We start from the raw sequence: 22,308 nt of genomic DNA on the forward strand, positions 1-22,308 counted from the left end.
AAATTCGTACTTTGCTTCAGTGTTCACAAAGGAAGACATGAATAATGTACCAGAAGTTCTGAGAGAAACAAATTTGAACTGAAGGAAATCAGCATTAGTGGGTAAATGGCTTGGGAGAAATTAATGGAATTGAAGGTGGATAAATCTCCAGGGCCTGATAATATTCATCCCAGAGTACTTGAGGAAATGGCCTTAGAAATAATAGATCCATTGGCAGGCATTTTCCAAAATTCTTTGGACTCTGGAATGGTTCCTACAGGTTGGAGGTTAGTTTATGTAAACCTGCTATTCAAAAAGCGAGGTAGAGAGAAAACAGGGAACTATAGACCAGTAAGCCGAATGTTGGTAGTAGGAAAGTTGCTAGAGTCCATTTTCAAGGATTTCATAGTACAGCATTTGGAAAGCAGTAGTATAATCAGACAAAGTCAACATGGATTTACCAAAGGGAAATCATGCTTGACAAAGCGACTGGAATTCTTTGAAGATGTAACTAGTAGAGTTGACCAGGGAAAACTGGGGAATGTAGTTTAATTAGACTTTCAGAAGGTTTTCGACAAGGTCTCATGTAACAGATTATTAAGTAAAGTTAAAGCATGGGATTGTGGGTAGTGTCTTCAGATAGATAGGAAGCAAAGAGTTGGAATAAATGGGCCTTTTTCTGATTGGCAGGCAGTGACTAGTAGGGACTGAAGGGATCTGTGCTTGGACCCCAACTGTTAACGTTATATATTAATTTTGGACGAGGGAACTAAATGTATTATCTCCAAATTTGCAAATGGTGCAAAGTTGGGGGGAGGGTGAGCTGTGAGGAGGATTCAGAGATGCTTCAGCGTGATTTGGACTGGCTGAGTGAATGGGCATGTGCATGGCAGACACAGTATGATGTGGATAAATGAGAGGTTATCCACTTTGGTAACAAAAGTAGGAAGGCAGATTATTATTTGGATGTAAATTAAGAGAAGTAATACTCAGCAAGACCTTAGTGCTCTTGTGCATCAGTCGCAGGTGCAGCAGTCAGTAAAGGAAACAAATGGTATGTTGGCCTTCATAGCGTGAGGATTTGAGTACAGGAAAAGGGATGTTTTACTGCATTTGTATAGAGCATTGATGAGGCCACACCTGGAGGATTGTGCGCAGTGTTGTTTAGTTCGTGTCACAAGTAGGCTTACATTAAAACTGCAATTAAGTTAGTGGGAAAATTCCTTAGTTGCCACACTCCAGTGCCTGTTTGGGTACACTGAGGGAGAATTTAGCATGGCTAATGCACTTAACCAGCATATCTTTCAGACTGTGGGAGGAAACCCATGCAGACACGGGGAGAATGTGCAGACTCCGCACAGACAGTGACCCAAGCCAGGAATCGAACCTGGGTCCCTGTCGCTGAGAGGCAGCAGTGCTAACCACTGTGCCACCATGTAGTTTTGGTGTCCTTATCTGAAGAAGGATGTTCTTGCTATAGAGGGAGTGCAGTGGAAGTTTGCCAGGCTGATTCCTGGGATGGCAGGTCTGTCATATGAGGACAGTTAGGATTATATTCATTGGAGTTTAGAAGAGTGAGGGGGGATCTCGTAAAGCTTTTAACATTTAGATTGGATTAGACAGGGTAGATTCAAAAAGAATGTTCCCAATGGTGAGGAGTCCAGAGCGAGGGGTCATCGTTTGAGGATAAAGAGTAAACCTTTTAGGACTGAGGTGAAGAGAAATTTCTTCACCCACAGAGTGGTGAATCTGTGGAATTCACTACCACAGAAAGTAGTTGAGGCCAAAACTTTGAGAGATTTCAAGAAGGAATTAAATATAGCTCTTGGAGTTAAAGGGATAAAAGGATATTTTTGGGGTGTTGGGGGGGGGGGGCGCGGGGAGGTGGAGGCGAGATCAGGTTATTGAATTTGATGGTCAGCCATAATCATAATGAATGGTGGCGGAGCAGGCCCAAAGGGCCGAATGGCCTACTCCTATTTTCTCTGTTTCTATATAATTTAAACCTTGGGAGTGAAACTCCACACTTGTAGTCAGGGAATATGGGTAGTGGGCTGATTGGCTATGAGGTTGAATGGAGAAGAAGGTGCAAGGTACCATATGGTCTACTATTTCATATGTTTTTAATTGTTCAGTAATAGTGGGGATGGGAGACGAGGTGTGGTTTGGAGCAGGCCATAATATTGCTTGTTTTTGGGGTGGGAGGTGGGGAGCAGGCCATAATGTTACTTACTTGGCAGCACAGATTTGGTGCAAAAGTCAAAATGCATGTTGCAAGATTGCTTTGAATATAAAGGCTATATGTCACTAAAAGGCACCTTGAGTATGAAGTCTGAGACAGAAAATCCACTGTGGTTTGTTGTTGGGGAAATTTGAGAGCTTGGGTAGCTACTGAATGGCGTGAGAGCAGTTGGTGGATTGGGTTGCTGGTGGGAGGTTATCTCGTTTTGGGAGCAGAACATTGGACAACAAGGTGAGGAGCAGAGAAGCATGGATGAGAGCTGCAGGGGTTTATGGCTAAGGCAGATTATTAGGGAGTGCTTCTGCGCTAAACGCAGACTGAAAGTAGCAGTAGGCCTGCATGGGGAAGTCAAGTTTTGGAGAAATGAAATGGGACAATAATTTTTTAATTATTATTACCAAACCTTGCTGATACTGACCACAGCTGCTGGCTCTCACATGGAACCATAATAAATTAGGTTGCGTATAATTGCATAGAATACACAACCAAAGACTCTTTTACAATATCATTGTGGTTCGGTGACCTGCATGCAGGCTACTGTTTTTGCATCTACAGTATAACTTTCAAAGTACTATTTAATAAATTGCTTTGCCAAATAACATTTAATGATGTATAAAATTAGCAAATTCTATCACAACGCCACCTTCTTGTATAGCAGGTACTTCACTTAATGTTTTTCTTAAAATAAGCCTGATGTGGGAGTTTCTGATGGGCTTTGAAATGGAATGTGTTATCTCATTTTGTGTTTAACATATAAGAGTTACATTGAAATTGCTTCAGCAAATTTTTCTAGGACACCAAAACTATTGAAATTTGCCAAACTTTCTGAGCAGTAGCCTCATGATCTTAGACAACTGGTTTAATTGTGGTTTGCTTAGTATAAAACTTTCAGTACTTTACATAAGAATGAAAATACTTAGATAACACTTCTCAGTGAAAATCTGGATTTCTCTGTAGTTCTGTTGTGTTCCTATTTAGTTGGGTACTTGCAGTCAGAGCACTGCTGTTTGTGTCTTGCCTCGTGACAGATAAGCTGGTTTTACTTTACAAGGAAGAGGTTTATTATAGCTGAGAGCTGCTTAGAAGTGGGGCAGTGATTTTCCGTGCAGGTCAATTCATAGCAAATCTGCCATGCAATCTGCTCTCATTTCATGTGGAGAAAGGAGAAGCAATTCTTTGTTTTTGTGCTGGTGGAAATGATGGGCAGTATTTAACAGCCATCTGGACTGCAGCTTTCAGAAAATTACAGATGTCACATTCTGGGACTGTGGTTCCTTGTCCTACTATCATTGTTAATGCTAATTACAATTTGGAACTTGAATCAATCTTAAGTTTGTGTTTTGCTTCACGTGCCTTTTTGAATTTCATGTAATTTTTTAAGCTTGATCAAAGCAGGTTAGTATGAATGCATTTTGCGAATCAAATTATGCGTAAATTCAGCTGGTAATTTCCAAAAGGCTCAGTTTACACATTCAGGGGACAAAATCTGTTAATGACTCTGTTCCTCACATCATTGTAAAAAGACTGCATTATCTCTCCCAGCTAAGTTCTTGACTAATTTTGATATCCTCTTTTTCCTCTGCGAACTTCCTTTTCTGTAAGTTGTTGACTCATTCAGGTGCAGCTCTACGGCAACCAGTTGCTGTTAAATAATTTGCCCAAGTGGTCATTATTCGTATGGATTTTGACATTTAACTTTGGCAGGCTATTCATTCTTCAGGGTCATCACAAATGATCCATTCCCATTGAATATCCACATATTATTGGATACTGATTAGGAGTAGGTGCCTTGGCTGAATATTCCCAATATGGAGGTTAAGGATGGTTATAGAGTCCTAGAGATTTACAGCATGGAAACAGGGCCTTCGACCCAACTTTTCCATGCCGCCCAGTTTTTACCATTAAGCCAGTCCTAATTGCCCGTGATTGACCAATATCACTCTATGCCAAACATAACCATGTCGCTGCCTGAATGCTTTCTAAAAGACAAAATTGTACCCGCCTCCACTACTACTTCTGGCAACTCGTTCCAGACACACTAAAAATTGCACCTCTGGACACTTTATCACTCCCCTCTCACTTTAAACCTATGCCCTCTAGTTTTAGACTCCCCTACCGTCAGGAAAAGATGTTGACTATCTATCTTATCTATGCCCCTCATTATTTTATAGACCTCTATAAGATCACCCCTAAGTCTCCTATTCTCCAGGGGAAGAAGTCCCAGTCTATCCAGCCTCTCCTTATAACTTAAACCATCAAGTCCTGGTAGCATCCTAGTGAATCTTTTCTGCACTCTTTCTAGTTAAATAAATTTCATTCTATAATAGGGTGACCAGAGCTGTACACAGTATTCCAAGTGTGGCCATACCAATGTCTTGAACAACTTCAACAAGATGTCTCAACTCCTGTATTCACTGTACTGACCAATTAAACGAAGTATGCCGAATGCACCCTTCACCACTCTGTGACTCCACTTTCAAGGAGCTATGAATCTGTACCCCTAGATCTTTGTTCTATAACTCTCCAATTGTGATGTATTTTTAAAATGTTAAAAATGGTAATGCCACTGGTCCTAACCCAACTGAGATTTGAGACCTAATCAGTTGGTATTACTGAATTATTAGAGGATAAATTCATTGAGCTGTTTTTTGTGATAGATTGTTATTTTTAAAGAGTAAAGAGAACCTGAATTAAGTTATGTATTCAAGATGGAGCAGTAGCATCATTGTTTGGAGAATTATTTCTTTTGTTTGGGGCGGTTAATTCTTACCACCACTTGTCCCAGGCAGGATGAATGTTAATGAATATTGGCTATTTGAGATCCAGAAGGTGGCCTGTTTTGCAAAGATAGGCTCTTTAAATGGTGCAGCATGATTTGCCAAATGAAAAGCTTGATCGGCACCTCGGGACTTTCAGTTCTTAATTTGGTAATATCAAAGATCTGCATTTAACAAAAAAAGCCCCTGTAGAATAAAGATGAATAATTTGTGATCAGAAACTTTTCGAACTTACAATATAATGTTGCTTTGCTTGATTGGTTGAAGCTAAAGGAAAGTAGGTAAGCTTCATATGTTTTGTAAACCAATTAAAGGGAAAACAAGATAATATAAAAGCTGTGCAGAACAGGCAGTGTTGGGAATGCAGTCAAACTTTGTAGAGTGAATGAGGGCTGAGTGAAATGCATGTTTGCAATTTGCAGAATATGCATTCCCAGTAACTCTGTATACACTTATGATGTGAAAACAGTTGTTTGGCTTGGGGGCTGCCATTGCTAACGGATGAATTCTAATGTGGATACAGGTGCATCTATGCAAAGCATGTGCATCTGGGGTCAGCATAGATCAAATTTTCTTGGGGGCAAATTACTGTGACAGACCATATGATTTGAACATTTGCTTTTGACAGTGCAGCTCTGAAAAGCAAGTTAAAACCCTGAATATATCGGGGAATAATGCATCAAAAATAGGAATAGAATGTGTTTAATGTTAAAATGTTTTCCTTTCAGTTAACTCCCTTCAAGAAAGGATTTTTTTTGGCATGCTTCCCACACTTGCCACCAAATCCTCATCCTTTTTCAACCCTCTCCTGTCTTTTCCTGCTGTTTTCAGGCTTTTAAAATGCAAGCCTCATATCCTCTTAACCCCTACTTCTTGATTTATCTGACCATTTTAAATGGGTCTTGCACTCATCTTGATTTTCTTTCAGTTAATATTTGTGACTAACTGGTGATTTAGCATGACTGTACAATGCAGGCTATTCCTGGTACTGTGCCAAAAGGGTCACCTATTGGGGTGCCATCAGAAATCTATTTGTTAGCTGGGGCAGTTCCAGTTAGGCTCACTGTCTGCTGTTTACTTAGTGACTCTTCTGGAAAATAGTTCAGTGAAGACTCCAGGCGAGGAGCATTTCTCTTTCTTATTCTAGCCGCACCCACCCCTAATCAAAATGGAGTGCTCTGCCAGCATTCACTGTTGGGTTTTGAATAAAAAACATGAATCACATAATGCAAGCATAGCTAATGGTCACTGGGTAAGATACTGAAGAGTGTCTGACACCATGAACTGTATTTTAGCAAGTGTCATAATTGCCTTTGGAAAAAAATGAGAAAATTTGTGAATATTCTATTCATTCACACAATTCTTTTGCCCTGATAATAAAGTGGATACCTAATGTAGAAAAATATGCAAATACCTTCACCATTGAACATGAGGCATGGTTCTAGCAGTTGATGGATCAAAACAAGTAGTATTTGTAGACGTTTAAGATATCTAAATTCTGCTGACTGCAAGACATTAATTGACAGGAGCTCCTTTGCTTACTGAGGTTTTCTGCAAAAATATCCTGAATATTCAGTGCTAAATATTGTAAGAAATTAAACTGGTTTGCTTCCAGATTTCCTGGTTGAGACTTATCAAAAGTTAAATGCTCCATTTACTTCCTGAATATGCAGTAACAATGAATGTTCTTGAAACTTAGGTTTACTATCTGATACATAGAATCCAAAAACACTTCCTGCCCTGAGTTGGCTAATCTCAACTCCAAAGCTTGAAATGCAGTTATCATTAATGTCCATGATGGAATTCTGTCTTCTAATTGCTACCTAGTTTTCACACAGGCATTCATTGAGGGTAGGGTCAGGCCGAACTATGATGGTCTCTCTTGGTACAAGAACCATATGGCAAATGGCCCCATCAGAGGGCTGCGAGTGCCTGTGGAAGTTACTGCAGTATGGCTCACTGCCTTCAGGTGAGCAGGAAAATACTAGTGTGTTCATATCTGATGGTTATTTTAAGATACCAAACACTATAGAGCAAAGAAAGGTACATGGCATGGTGGTGCATGTCACTCTTGATTGAACTTGATGCACAACAGGTTTGAGGGACTGAATGACCTACTCCTGTTCCTATATTAATTTTTATAGTTTTCTTTCCTGTTCAAGTATGATGCTGCAATTTGTTCTGTTTTTCTCTTCACTTACAGAATCTTACAGTAAAAAAACAGTCTTGGCAGAGGTGAGCAGTATTTACAGCTATAATACAAATTTCTCATAGATAAAATTAGTAATGCTTGTTATGCATATGTAACTAACATCTTTAATATTTTGTATTATTTTTCAAGATGCCCTCTTCCTCTGGAAATATTGATGCACCTGCAGGCAAAAAGATTGGACACAGGGGAGTAGATGCTTCTGGTGAGACAACATATAAAAAGGTATTCGGTCATCATATATATAAATTTAATTAAAATTAAACAGGCTTTCCTAGTCTGGTTTGTTCATTTTACTATTATAATGATGTCGTATCACAGGCAAATAGAGTTGCCTGTTTGCCCAATTTAACTTTTCAATGGGGAACACCTTACTACTAAATCTGAGCAATTGTTTAAGATGCCCAGATAGAAAGAATAACTTTTAAATATCAAATTGGAAACAAAAGCTGAAAATGCAGGAAACATGCCAAGTCCATCGATGTCTAAAAAGGGGGAAGAGAATATTTCAAATTGTGTCCTTATCAAAGCTGTGAAGCTTGGGTTCTAACCTGAAATGTTAACCTGTTATTTGTTGAATACTTAATAATCTATTTTTTTTTCTGGCCAGCTTTTTTACCTTACAGGACTTAGCTTGAGTAACTTTAACAATGTAAGTCTTTCCAAGGTACTGTAGTTAAGTGTTTGGCCTTTACTTTGCATTAATTGAACCATCTTCTGTAGTCACAAGGTAAAAAGGATTAACTGAATATGATTATTTGCAATGCTTTCAGGAGATTGTGGAGTTGAGGTTATACTAAGAACCTTGACTTTCAGTAGCCGTGCCAACAAATGAGAGACTCAAGATCATTTCAGTAGGCTGGCCCATATCGGTTGCTGTATATCGCTGTTGTTTACATGCAATCTATGATCCGGTTGCAAATTTATGCAATTTTCTGCAATGGGCAGTACAGTGGGTAGCACTGCTGCCTCACAGCACCAGGAACCTGGGTTCAATTCCAGCCTTGGGTAACTGTCTGTGTGTGGAGTTTGCACATCCTCCCTGTGTCTGCGTGAGTTTCCTCCAGGTGCTCCAGTTTCCTCCCATCGTCCAAAGACGTGCAGGTTTAGCTTGATTGGCCATGCTAAATTGCCCCTTAGTATCCCAGAATGTGTGGGTTAGGGCTATTAATGGGGTAAATATGTGGAATTACTGGAGTAGGGCTTGGGTGGGTCAGTATGGGCCGAATGTCGTCCTGCTGCACTGTAAGAATTCTATGAATTCCGTTTTCTCTGATGGCTCCTTTGGTGTGTTGAGACGCAGCCTGTGACTTTTGAGGTGTAAAGTGCATATACTTATTTGTTTAGCAATTTAAGTGATGCACTGAATAATTATTTAAAATAAACCCCATAAATTTTGACACTAATGTTTGTGAATTGTTTTGGTTAGATGGCATAAGAAACAGTAATTAAATTGAATTCAATCTTTGATTTATGTCCTTCATTTCTAACATTAAAACATTGTATAAACTGCCAAAAATGTGTTTGGCATGTTGCTGAGAGACTAATTTAGACACCCACCTTTATCAGCTTGTGACATGATTTCCTACCTATTGGTCTCATTACATAATCCAAATAAACATCTGGGGTCAAGGCCGTCAAATCGTTGAGTTTAACTTTGCCTTCAAAGAGCAGTGTTAATGACCAAAACAAGATAATCATGGAGTGCCCTGTGTGTAAAACATAAATCTTATCTATGGAAACGTTCTTTTGTCAATACTTGTGTTGTTTTCTACTAAAGATACAGATGTGTTCAGTTGAAAAATTTGTGCTAAGCTGATAAACAGTTTCTGATAATCTGCAGTGTGTACTTTTGGCTGAAGTGCTCATAACAATAAAATTAACTTGGTCTATTTTTAAACCTTCTATTCCTTGTTGATTTTACTCAAAATCGAGACAAGCTTCTGGGAACTAACGATACTAACCACTGGGTTACCTTGTACAGTGTAAGGTTAACCTGTCATATGCATATGTTGCAGACAACCTCATCCACTCTTAAAGGAGCCATTCAGCTGGGTATTGGATACACAGTAGGAAACCTCAGTTCAAAACCTGAGAGAGATGTACTGATGCAAGACTTCTACGTAGTTGAAAGCATATTCTTTCCCAGGTAAGTCAGTCTTTACTGCATGTACAATTTTTGGGCGCATGTGACTAATTAAGTCATGAAGCTCTTCTCATTCCTTTTTAATTAAGATTGTTTCTGTAACAGTTTTAGTTGCTAAGCACTTGACCACTGCCTTCTGACCAGAGGTGAAGTCCAGTCACTGCAATGGAGGCAAATGTGACAGTCAATTAGTGCATTTCAAGATTCCACAAACATGAAATGAAATGAATGATCAGTTTATTTAATGGTTGGGAGAACAATGCTGGCCAGGGCAAGAAGAGAAATTCATGTTCTTTAGATAGTGTCATGGGATTGTTAAATGCCACCTGATAGGTGACCAGTGCCTTGGCTGAACTCCTGATCCAAAAGACTGCACTTTCAAAAATACTGTTCTTTCTTGAGAGCAAACACGGTTGTCAGTGTGACCGTGTAATAATGTGCTGAAGTCTGTAGACTGGCTCGAGCTTACAAGTGATTCAGAGGTGACTGTGGTCTCGGTGAACCAGGCTGACATCATCAGATGCAAGAACTGTTCACCTTTCTTGTAATTAAAGATTAGTTGTTCCTGCACCTCACCACCTGTTCGCAAGACCCGGCTGCTACTGATGTGGATACCACATTTGTCTGCGCAATGACTGCACTTCAAAAGTACTGTATTTTCGGTGTACGAGTCAATGTATTGAACTGATTAGATTTCCAATTTTTTTGAATTCATATACAACTCGGAGTATAAGATGAGACCAGACCAGAAAAACAGGTTTGATTCAAATCTCAAGTTTATTTACAAATGAAAAAGAAAACCAGTTTTTTTGCAAATCCAAATCTGGTTCACTAACAATAAATTTGTAACAGTTGCGACTCCCAAAACAACTGCAAACCCACATGTTAGCACATGAATCACTGACAATGAACACGTTTTCAACAAAGTTTACTCTACAGCAGAGAAGCCTTCAATTGCAATTTTTTAATTAATCGGACAACAGACCTGATGTACATCAAATTTTAATTGTAACAAATAGTCCAGGTATTTTCCTCGAACTGATTAGTTATTTATTGAAGATTTTTGTTTTAGAAACATTTTTACTTTCATTATTGATTTTGTTGCATTTTTTAAAAATAAAAGTAGCATGGTGAGGTTAAACACAAGTGACTCTGTGGTGGTGATCCAAAGAAAGTTGCTGTAATCATTCAATTACTTTGTAATAAGATTGGGTTTTACTCGCACTGGTGTCTGAATCACTCTGGTTTGTTGAGATATCCAGAGATAGTGTTACTAAATAGCTGCATTGAAAGAAAAATTAAATGGGAATTCATCATGCTGTAATCAGATATTTTAATGCATCTATGTGTGTATAAAATGTTTAGTGGTGTATGAATTCAGATGAGCACTTAACAGTATTGGTATTTGTACTGCTTATACTACAATTGTCAGTGGGTTTAAATGTAGAGAGGCATGTTGATCATTTCATTAGTACTTTCTTGGGCTATGTTGCAAACAGCTATTGCATTGAGCTGCATATGGTAAATGTAGTACAATTTAATCTTGAAACTCAAGTTTTCTTTTAATTTTGCAGTGAAGGTAGTAATTTGACTCCAGCACATCATTTTCCTGACTTCAGATTCAAGACCTATGCTCCAGTGGCATTTCGTTACTTTAGGGAACTCTTTGGAATTCGACCAGATGACTATTTGGTGAGTGAGGTTATTTTAATGCTGGGCAGTGGACACTGTGCCACAAACTCCTTTTCAGTTGGATTGTGAGAAAAAAATCCTTCTCTCTCAGCAAATTGCATGTGATATTCTCATGGGATTTAGTGAAGATAAATCGATCGCAATTTCATGTCGCTATCCAGCACCCTCAATGGAAAGTATCAGTGAATGGATGTTGCTTAAAGATATAATGTTACGTTTATCTATAACACCCTATTGTTGTTTAGCCTGTTGATTCTCACTGTCCAATGTCAGATGAAGAATAACCATCAGCGTATTTGGTGAACATTGCGCTTTGTGGAGCTCTACCCCAACACAAGTCAGTAGCTCCAGGGGAAGATGGTGGGAAAATAAATTGTACCAAGTATCTCGTAGTCACTGCGAGTTACTCTGCAAATCTTGATTTGAGTATTCCATTTTACTTGAAGTATCTTGTAAAGTTATTGGGAGGATTATTTGTAAAATGCAATAAGGTAAACTGATATTGAGCATTAATTTCTAGTTGTGGTCTTATGTTCAATTGTGCTAACATATTTCTCGCATTAACTTTCAAACTGATGATTTGGTTGGCTTGTTTCTCCTAATGGAAATCTATAAATGGAAATATTTTCCACGGTCATTATTAGCTTAGGTTGATTTAAAGATAGTGATCACACCAGTCTATTGAGGTGACAGAAGTAGACAATTAAGCTATGTGGGAATTATGCCATGACACGTCATGCTACTGTAGTGTCCGTCTGGCACCTTGCTTGAGGCCATTCCTCCCCGTTAGCTGAGACAATATGTTGGACAGTGTTCCACATGAGAGGTCATTGCAGCTGACCCAGATCCTGATCTGAACTGACATGTTCACAGATATAATCATTAAGAATGGGAGTCCTGGCAGATTTCCTCTGCCCGTTCCCACCTAGTACAGGAGCACTTGAAAGCCACTATTAGTTTAGAACATGCAACTCCATACTGACCGAGTGGGATTGTCCTGTCCCATCCTGTACGACTCAGTACCATCATTACAATACCATGATAACACATTGACCAGCTGAGCTAGTTTATCATTCTAAAACAATTATGAAGTGTGTAATGGTGTATTTTCTGTGCAGGGATACTTTTGATTTCCTTGGACAATGAGTTCAACTTAAAAAGCTAGGAGGTACCCTTGGTTAACCTATGCTCTTGCATCACCTGGTGTATGAATACTCATCCCTGAAATATCAACCTAAGCACTGCTGCCTCACAGCGCCAGGGACCCGGGTTCGATTCCTGGCTTAGGTCACTGTCCCTGCGTGGAGTTTGAACATTCTCCCCATGTCTGTGTGGGTTTCCTCTGGGTGCTCCGATTTCCTCCCACAGTCCAAAGATATGTGGGTTAGGTTGATTGGTCATGCTAAATTGCCCCTTCGTGTCAGGGGGATTAGCAGGGTAAATACATGGGGCTATGGGAAAAGGGGTTGGGTGGGATTGTGGTCGGTGCAGACTTGATGGGCTGAATGGCCTCCTTCTGCATTGTAGGGATTCTATTCTAAGAAGATCTTGATCTGTATTGCCAATAAATCTGTAATTTATAATCTAAGATTTTTTCAACGACAGTGGATATTCAGATTGAATCGATTTATTATTGTTGCATGTGTTGGAATACGGTGAAAAGTATTGTTTCTTGTGAGCTATACAGACGAAACTTACTGTTCACAGAATAGATTAAGAAGTTTAACAATGCCAGGTTAAAGTCCAACAGGTTTATTTGGTAGCAAAAGCCACACAAGCTTTCAGAGCCCCAAGCCCCATCTTCAGGTGAGTGGGAATTCTGTTCACAAACAGAGCATATAAAGACACAGACTCAATTTACATGAATAATGGTTGGAATGCGAATACTATCAGCTAATCAACTCTTTAAGATACAAACAATGTGAATGGAGAGAGTATCAAGACAGGCTAAAAAGATGTGTATTATCTCCAGACAGGACAGCCAGTGAAACTCTGCAGGTCCAGGAAGGCTGTGGGGATTAGAAATTGTGACATGAACCCATTATCCCGGTTGAGGCCGTCCTCATGTGTGCAGAACTTGGCTATCAGTTTCTGCTCAGCGACTCTGCGCCATCGTGTGTCGCGAAGGCCGCCTTAGAGAACGCTTACCCGAATATCAGAGGCTGAATGCCCGTGACCGCTGAAGTGCAGAGTCGCTGAGCAGAAACTGATAGCCAAGTTCCGCACACATGAGGACGGCCTCAACCGGGATGTTGGGTTCATGTCACACTGTTTGTAATCCCCACAGCCTGCCTGGACCTGCAGAGTTTCACTGGCTGTCCTGTCTGAAGACAATACACATCTTTTTAGCCTGTCTTGATGCTCTCTCCACTCACATTGTCTGCATCTTAAAGATTTGATTAGCTGTAAGTATTCGCATTCCAACCATTATTCTGTGTCTGTGTCTTTATATGCCCTGTTTTTGAACAGAATTCCCACTCACCTGAAGATGGGGCTTGGGGCTCCGAAAGCTTGTGTGGCTTTTGCCACCAAATAAACCTGTTGGACTTTAACCTGGTGTTGTTAAACTTCTTACTGTGTTTACCCCAGTCCAACGCCGGCATCTCCACATCACAGAATACACAGCAGAGAAGGAAAGGATAGGGTGCAGAATGTCGTGTTGCAATTACAGATAGGGTGAGGAGAAAGATCAGCTCAGCATGTGACAGGGCCATTCAAAAGCCTGATGGCAGCAGGAAAGAATCTGTTCTTAAGTTGGTACGTGTTTTCAGACTTTTACATCTTTTTCTCGATTTGAGGAAGGTGGAAGAGTGTGTCCGGGGTGCGTGGGGCCATTGATTGTGCTGGCTGCTTTCCCGAGGCAGCGGGAAGTGTAGATGGAGTAAATGGATGGGAGGCTGGTTTGCATGATGGACTGGGCTACGTTCACAGCCCATTGTGGTTCCTTGCGGTCTTGGTCAGTGCAGGAGCCATACCAAGCTGTGATACATCTGGAAAGGATGCTTTCTATGGTGCATCTGTAAAGATTGGTGAGCGTTGTAGTGGACATGCCAAATTTCCTTAGCCTACCATATGGTATGGTGCTGCATGTAAATCCTACTCAAAACTTGGACCCATGAGAGTTTTCACTATATATTAAAAAAATCCTAGTTTAATTTTTTATCAAAAAGGCGTGGTTTAACTGCAACTGTATACAGTGTAACCACTTATCTTAAAATTTTCTCTAAAAGAAAAGCACTCTCAAATACCCAATCAACTGCTTCAATTAAAGTTTGAAAGTACCATCCAGTAACAGGAGTTGTTACTAACATTGATGGCACCAAGCTTTGTTTCCTGGCTTGAGATAATGCAGACCTCCCATCTTTGGCAGTATTATATTTTCCACTACCCAACCTGTTTAGTGAAATGGTTTCTCAGTTGCTTTCGTGGTTCTTAATAAACTCGATCTGCTTTTTGGGCGAAAACTAAAAGGCTGGATAGTCACACTTATTCCTTTGGAAGCTTCATTAACTCCAAGCAAGGGGGAAGAGAAAATCACGAACCTGATAAGGAATGTGTTGATCAGTCTGAGTCTCAAGTGATAATTAACCTTTGTTACAGTTGATACTTAACCAAAACGATGGGTTACAAATGTGGCTGTGCACCTGAAAGTGAGGGGAAAAACTAAAATCAATGTGTAAAGTTGTTTTAGTCCTTGTAATGCTGCGGCCTTCAAGAATTGAGGCCGATATCAAAGCAAACAGTTTTAATACCGCGAAAAGCTTTGTTATGCGATGAAACTCATCAAAGAAGAGTTACCGTATTTTCCAGAATCTAGGTGAAACCGTGTCGGGAAGAGTGGAGAGGAGTCCTGGATTCTGTGTGTTATTTTGCTGCTAATGGAAGTCCGTTGAAATATTAAAAAATAATTCTGCCATGAGACACAAACGAAATGGGAAATTTTTAAAAAATAAAGCAGACATTAAATATCTGAATGGCAGCTTAGAAATTTCAGATTGCTCACTCAAATGGTCTGTCTCAAAGTTGGTTAGGTGCTAAAAAAAACCCGTCATTTGTGATTAATCCTCCAGCAAAACAGTTGATAGATTCAAGATTGACAGTATAAACTAATTTTATGGTGGTATCTAGTTTTGAGTTCGCTCATTTTGTTGAAAGTCCAAAATAGTGGCCTGAATCGGCCTGAAATAATTGCATAAAGGGAGGGAAGATACATTTCATTAGACTTGGCCAGTTCCCAGTACAATCTCATTTTGTGTTAATTATATCAAATCATTTAATTAACAAGTGAATTTAGAGCTTCATTGTGAAAGCAAACAAAGCTGAAGACCTCACAAACTGCTTTTATTATTGATCAGCTATGGTTTCCATCATGGCAACATAATGAGCACTGATGAAACACACTAGATGGGCATTAAATATTGCACATCAGGCAGTAAGAAACCACTGGTGGGATTTTCTGGAGATGAACATTTGAGCATTTTACAAAACAAATTTTTCTGAACATGTGCTTTTTGGCAACATTAAATGAGGGAATATTTGAAAGTGTTTTTCAGTCCATTTAAAAAAAAATAGTGTGTGTCGGAGAGTTTGAGGTAAATGCCGAGAAAAGATTTGTTGTGCTCTGAAACTGATCAAACCAGACTTCCCATATTTTCCAGAGTGCGATTCAAATTGAATTGGGAAGGGTGTGGATCATTTAAAAAAAAAACTGTGTTTTCCCATTTTGTTTGCGCCTCATGAAGGAATTATTTAATATTTCAACAGACTTCCATTAGCAGCAAATACCAGAGCAGAATCCATGACTCCGTTTGTAACCCATCATTTTGGATAACTATCGGCTGTGTCAAAGGTTAATTATCACTTGAGACTCAGACTGATCAACACATTCCTGATTTTCTCCTCCCCCTTGCTTGGAGTTAATGAAATTGAAGCAACTTCCAAAAGAATAAGTGTGACTATCCGGCCTTTTTGTTTTTGCCCAAAAGGCAGATTGAGTTTATTAAGAACCGCTATTGACGACAAAAGTTCAAGTGTAAAGTTGAGTCTTGGATAAAAGTCTTTTTTTGTGTTTTTTCGCAGTATTCATTGTGCAATGAGCCCTTGATTGAACTCTCCAATCCTGGTGCCAGTGGTTCTCTCTTTTATGTGACTAGCGATGATGAGTTTATTATAAAGACCGTTGTAAACAAAGAAGCAGAATTTCTGCAGAAGTTGCTTCCAGGTTATTATATGGTAAGTGAATTTTCTTCCTACCACCTCCCCCTTCACCCCTCTTGAAAACGTTAACTTTTGCCTGAATATAATTTCACAGATGCCAAGGATTTCTCTGTTACCTCACTCAAGTATCTGTTCACATGAGGGCAGAGTAGCGAGTGGCAGCAAGTTTTGACCTATTTGTATGTGGGAGTGTACATTGTGTCATCTGCCTAACTGTGGGAAAGCAATGCAACCTTTGCTGATGCCCACAAACTGGGTGGCACGGTGGCACAGTGATTAGCATTGCTGCCTCAGTGCCAGGGACCCGGGTTCAATTCCCGGCTTGGGTCACTGTCTGTGCGGAGTCTGCACGTTCTCCCCATGTCTGCATGGATTTTCTCCGGGTGCTCTGGTTTCCTCCCACAGTCCGAAAGAAGTGCTGGTTAGGTGCATTGGCCATGCCAAATTCTCCCTCACTGTACTCAAACAGGCATTGGAGTGTGGCGACTCGGGGATTTTCACAGTAACTTCATTGCAGTGTTAATGTAAGCCTACTTGTGACATTAATAAATAAACTTCAAACTTTTCCATGTAACGCCACCCATAGATGTAAGCACAACTAATGTTAAATATAAAAATTAAATGACATCCAATTAACTTGGTGGGAATGATGTTGGAAATACTCCAGAGGCTGGTGGGGTCGGGAGAGAGTTGAGTTGGAGTGGAGAGTGGGGGGGGAGGGGGAGAGTTGAGGTTGGGATGGGGAGGTGAAGGTAGGATGGTAGTTGATGGTTGCCTATCTGTAAGCGGTGGGTAGCCAATTATGCCCATTAGTGGGCCTATTAATGCTATTGTGCAAATGGGCACTGGAATTTCAGTCGGCCCCCAACTGAGGCCAAACTTGCCTGATGGCAGGCCAGGGATACAGCATTCCATCTATAATTTCACCTCCGTCTTGCATACATCTGCAGTGCCCACATCTGAAGGTGGTGCTACCAACTTTTCAGTGTTGGAGGATTTCCATGCAATCGTAGAACCTGCTCCTTTACCTCCTCCCTGCTCACCATCCCAGGTCCTAAACACCCCTTTCAGATGAAGCAGTGTTTCACATGCACCTCCTTCAATTTGGTCTATTGCATTGGCTGCTCCCAATGCGGCCTACTCTCCATCAGAGAGACCAGTGTAGACTGGGTGACCACTTTGCTGAACCCCTTCGGTCCAGTTGCAAGCAGGATCCAGACCTTCCTGTCGCTTGCCACTTCAACACACCATCCTGCGCTCCTGTCCACATGTCTGTCCTTGGCCTTTTGCAATGTTCTAGTGAACCCCAACACAAACTGGAGGAACAGCATCTCATCTTCTGATTAGGCACTTTACAGCCTTCCGGACTGAACATTGAGTTCATCAACTTCAGAGCATGATCTCTCCCCAGCACCTTCACCCCATTTCCATTTATTTCATTTCATTATTTTTTCTTTTCATTTCATTCATCCATTTTTATCATCCTTCTTTCTCACTTCCATTTTTCCACATCTCCATTTCTGCTCTCCTTGCTCTCTCGCCCCACGAATTGCCTTAACCATCTGTACCTCTGTTCTGACATTCACCCATTCTGATCACTTAATGGACACTTTTAGCACCTCTCTCAGCCCCCTTTTTCCTCATTTACATTCCCTTTGTCACACTACAGCCTCAAAGTGTAAATATTTTCTGATTTTCTTAGCTCTGACGAAGGGTCATCCAGACTTGAAACGTTGGTTCTATTCTCTCTCTACAGATGCTGTCAGATCTGCTGAGATTTTCCAGCATATTCTGTTTTTGTTTGAGTCCAGCATCTGCAGTATTTTGCCTTTATCTGGAGGATCTCCTGTTGGCCTTCCAGCCACAGAAATCCTGTTGGTGTCACAATCCTTAATTAGAAGCTGAGCATACACCAGGGTCATTAAAAATGTTGGGCATTTGAAAAAAATGTCAGTAGATACCAACATGAAGTGAAATTGGGACCCGATAATGAAAATTTATCCCATTGTCTTTGTATATGTAGAGCATCGTACTGTTGTCATTTGAAGAATGATATTGGTTCATTATTACACTGCTGCATTATGAATAGTTTCTCTATTTTGCTCCAGAACCTGAACCAAAATCCAAGGACACTCTTGCCAAAATTTTATGGACTGTATTGTGTTCAGTCTGGTGGTAAAAACATCCGAGTGGCAGTGATGAATAATGTGTTACCACGAGTGGTGAAGATGCACTTGAAGTATGATTTAAAAGGTTCAACCTACAAACGGAGAGCTTCAAGGAAAGAGCGTGAGAAATGCAGGCCAACATTCAAAGACCTGGACTTCATGCAGGATTTCTCAGATGGGTTGTTACTGGACACAGACACTAACAGTGCTCTGGTTAAAACCCTACAGAGAGATTGTCTGGTAAGGCAAGAGTCAGGGTTATACAGTCAGGGAAAACAGTTAACAATAGTAGTACAACTCAACAAAAATGGTGAAGGCTGATAGGCTGGAGGAGGTAGATGTTCTGAGGGAAGATGTATTGGCAATTTTGAAAAATCTGAGGGTCGATAAGTCCCCTGGGCTAGATGGGATATATCCTAGGATTCTTTGGGAGGCAAGGGATGAGATTGCAGAGCCTTTGGCTTTGATCTTTGGGTCCTCACTGTCCACGGGGATAGTGCCAGAGGACTGGAGAGTGGCGAAAGTTGTTCCTCTGTTCAAGAAAAGAAATAGGATTGACCCTGGTAATTATAGGCCAGTTAGTCTTTCTTTGGTGGTCAGTAAGTTAATGGAAAAGGTCCTGAGGGATAGGATTTATGACCATTTGGGAAGATGCAGCTTAATCCGGAAGAGTCAACATGGGTTTGTGAAGGGTAAGTCTTGCCTCACAAATTTGATTGAATTCTTTGAGGAGGTAACTAGGTGTGTGGATGAAGGTAGAGCAGTTGATGTCGTATACATGGATTTTAGTAAGGCGTTTGATAACTGGTCCCCATGGTTGGCTCATGAAGAAAGTAAGGAGGTGTGGGATAGAGGGAAATTTGGCTGATTGGCTAAGTAACTGGCTATCTCATAGAAGAGGGTGGTGGTGGATGGAAAATTTTCAGACTGGAGACCAGTTATCAGCAGTGTACCACAGGGATCAGTGCTGGGTCCTCTGCTATTTGTGATTTTTATCAATGACTTGGAGGAGGGGGCTGAAGGGTGGATCAGTAAATTTGCTGATGACACCAAGATTGGTGGAGTAGTGGATGAGGTGGAGGGCTGTTGTAGGCTGCAAAGAGACATTGATAGGATGCAGAGCTGGGCTGAAAAATGGCAGATGGAGTTTAACCCTGATAAGTGCGAGGTGATTCATTTTGGTAGGACAAATTTGAATGCGGATTACAGGGTCAACGGTAGGGTTCTGAGGAATGTGGAGGAACAGAGAGATCTTGGGGTTCATATCCACAGATCTCTGAAGGTTGCCACTCAAGTGGATAGAACCGTGAAGAAGACCTATAGTGTGTTAGTGTTTATTAACAGGGGGTTTGAGTTTTAAGAGCCATGGGGTTATGCTGCAACTGTACAGGACCTTGGTGAGACCACATTTGGAATATTGTGTGCAGTTCTGGTCACCTCACACTATAAGAAGGATGTGGAAGCCTTGGAAAGAGTGCAAAGGAGATTTACCAGGATGCTGCCTGGTTTGGAGGGTAGGTCTTATGAGGAAAGGTTGAGGGAGCTAGGACTTTTCTCTTTAGAGCGGAGGAGGATGAGAGGTGACTTAATAGAGGTTTGTAAGATGACGAGGGGGATAGATAAAGTGGACGTTCAGAGACTATTTCCTCGGGTAGATGTAGCTGTTGCTAGGGGGCATAACTATAAGGTTCATGGTGGGAGATACAGGAAGGATGTCCGAGGAAGGTTCTTTGCGCAGAGAGTGGTTGGGGTGTGGAATGGACTGCCTGCTGTGATAGTGGAGTCGGACAATTTAGGAACTTTCAAGTGGTTATTGGGTAGGCACATGGAGCACACCAGAATGATAGGGAGTGGGATAGCTTGATCTTGGTTTTGGACAAAGCTCGGCACAACATCGAGGGCCAAAGGACCTGTACTGTGCTGTACTGTTCTATGTTCTATGTTCAATGAAGTCATTTCGACAATTATTGATTCCATAGTTGCAACTAATATTCAGAAGGGGTGAAGAACAAGAATGTTAAAAGATACTAAGAAAAGTAAGTGAAAGGAGAGAAAATAATTCCTGTGGAAATCTGGCACTCCTGTTGAAATTATGATCTGAACGACCATGAATAAATGTGTTCCAATCTGGAATAAGTGATTCTTTCAGGGTGGGCATTGGTAAGAAAGAGGAAATTGGAATGAGTACTTTTCCAACGCATTTTCAAGCTTTTTGTGGTTGAACTGTGAACAGTTTGACTGACCAAAGTGTTTCTTCAGGAGATAATGTGTATGTTACACAGCTGCTGCTAGCCCAGACATTAACCAATGGGTAATATTGTCCATGCTTCCAATTTAATGTAATTAATTTGAGATTAGATGGAATACTGTAATTTTACAAGGCCTTGTTTTAGGTGTAATACTCCTTTATAATTTTTAAATTTTGGTCAATTTAATCTTTGGAACATTTTAATTATAGTTCTTTGAATTTTGTGCTGTCAGACAAGTTCTCATCTTGGGTTATTTGATTTCCTCTCATTCCTATTTTAGTGCAGACTAATTTTCCTGTCACTTCTCCCCTCTGAAATTTCAATAGGTGCTAGAGAGTTTTAAAATCATGGATTACAGCTTGTTGTTAGGAGTTCACAATTTAGACCAAGCAGAACGTGAGCGACAATCTGAGGGGTCACTAAGTACCTCTGATGAGAAGCGACCCATTGCACAAAAAGCTCTCTATTCCACGGCCATGGAATCTATTCAAGGTGGATCTTCACGGGGCGAGTCCATTGATACAGATGATACGTAGGTGGCATATTTTTATTTTAAAAAGTTCATTTTCATCTTTGTGTTCACAAATGGCAGTGAATGGTGTGCTTGACTTCGATCATGTAGTGCTTTTATTAACTGCTGAGTAATACCTAAAACTATGTTGTTTAATGGAAGTACTTCATTTTGGGCCTTTTAAGAAGACCCTCATTCTGCACTAGTGAGTATTTCTGTCTGTCTTTCCTGTTATTCTTGCAGTCTCTGAGCCTTCCAAGTAAGTTGTTTGTTAGTTTGGTTCTGGAACACCCCCCCCCCCCCCCCCTCTCTCCTCCTCCTCCAAAGAGTTTAGAAATCTTGAAGGTTCATTCACTTTTCCTGGGGCCATCCCAAAAGATATGCCACAGTCTTTTGGAATTTACCTTGATTCTCCACAGTACTCCAACAGTTTAAGTAAGTTGCAGGGCCACCAACCTCATGGCTGCAGCTCCTTGTTCAGGATACTGGCAGATATCCAGCTGCTTTCCCACAGCTTTCCAAACTAATTCTGCTGACTGCCCTCAAGGCTCCAAAAAGACCACTGTAGAATTCTTCCAGTAGCTGAAAGCTAGAGTTAATCTTCGGTTGTTTTTTTTTGTTTACAAAATCCAAACTGAACTAGCTCTATCGGTTCCCAAACTGAGCTGCTTGTTTTTGTCAGCAAATACACACAGTAAAATGAAACAAAAGAATCTTGTAACCAAGGCTGTACACTGAATCACCATCTCTATGGATATGTGACACGCAAGACCCATTCCCAGGTAGAAATGCAAATGCACTTTGGAGTTAAAAGGTAGTTATTCTTGATTTGGGAAACCATATAAATTATTTGTATTTCTAACAAAGAGAGCACAATGCTTCCCAAATTTACTGACACCATTACGAATCTAAGAGCAAATTCCCTGTTGTTTATGATCTTGCCTTTCTAGCTGTTAATCTCTGAAGGCAACTTGGCCCTAACCTTTTAAGTGTAATAAACTTCGAGTTTGTTTAATTCAAATTTGATTATCAGTTTCTCCATCAGATGCCCTGTTTTCTACAATTAAAACTTTAATTCCTAAAACTAAAAATGATGTTCTAAAACATATAAACCATGA

At 40.5% G+C, this 22,308-nt stretch overlaps 1 protein-coding gene across 7 annotated transcripts in view; it reads left to right on the forward strand.

Annotated features, from left to right (window-relative positions):
* LOC144479443 (phosphatidylinositol 4-phosphate 5-kinase type-1 gamma-like) overlaps positions 1 to 22,308 on the forward strand; it is a 103,333-nt gene that overhangs the window by 32,569 nt on the left and 48,456 nt on the right. For 4 of the 7 annotated variants that reach the window (XM_078198113.1, XM_078198116.1, XM_078198110.1 and 1 more), the window contains exons 2-9: positions 7,202 to 7,233; positions 7,340 to 7,432; positions 7,818 to 7,859; positions 9,226 to 9,356; positions 10,928 to 11,045; positions 16,125 to 16,277; positions 18,371 to 18,670; positions 21,006 to 21,211. In XM_078198113.1, the coding sequence (XP_078054239.1) occupies positions 7,202 to 7,233; positions 7,340 to 7,432; positions 7,818 to 7,859; positions 9,226 to 9,356; positions 10,928 to 11,045; positions 16,125 to 16,277; positions 18,371 to 18,670; positions 21,006 to 21,211 (1,075 nt within the window). The remainder of the gene's footprint in view (positions 1 to 7,201; positions 7,234 to 7,339; positions 7,433 to 7,817; positions 7,860 to 9,225; positions 9,357 to 10,927; positions 11,046 to 16,124; positions 16,278 to 18,370; positions 18,671 to 21,005; positions 21,212 to 22,308) is intronic. The other 3 variants (XM_078198115.1, XM_078198112.1, XM_078198114.1) reach the window with 1 other exon arrangement.

This window comes from Mustelus asterias, chromosome 26 (assembly GCF_964213995.1).
Source record: "Mustelus asterias chromosome 26, sMusAst1.hap1.1, whole genome shotgun sequence".
Lineage (NCBI taxonomy): Eukaryota > Metazoa > Chordata > Chondrichthyes > Carcharhiniformes > Triakidae > Mustelus > Mustelus asterias.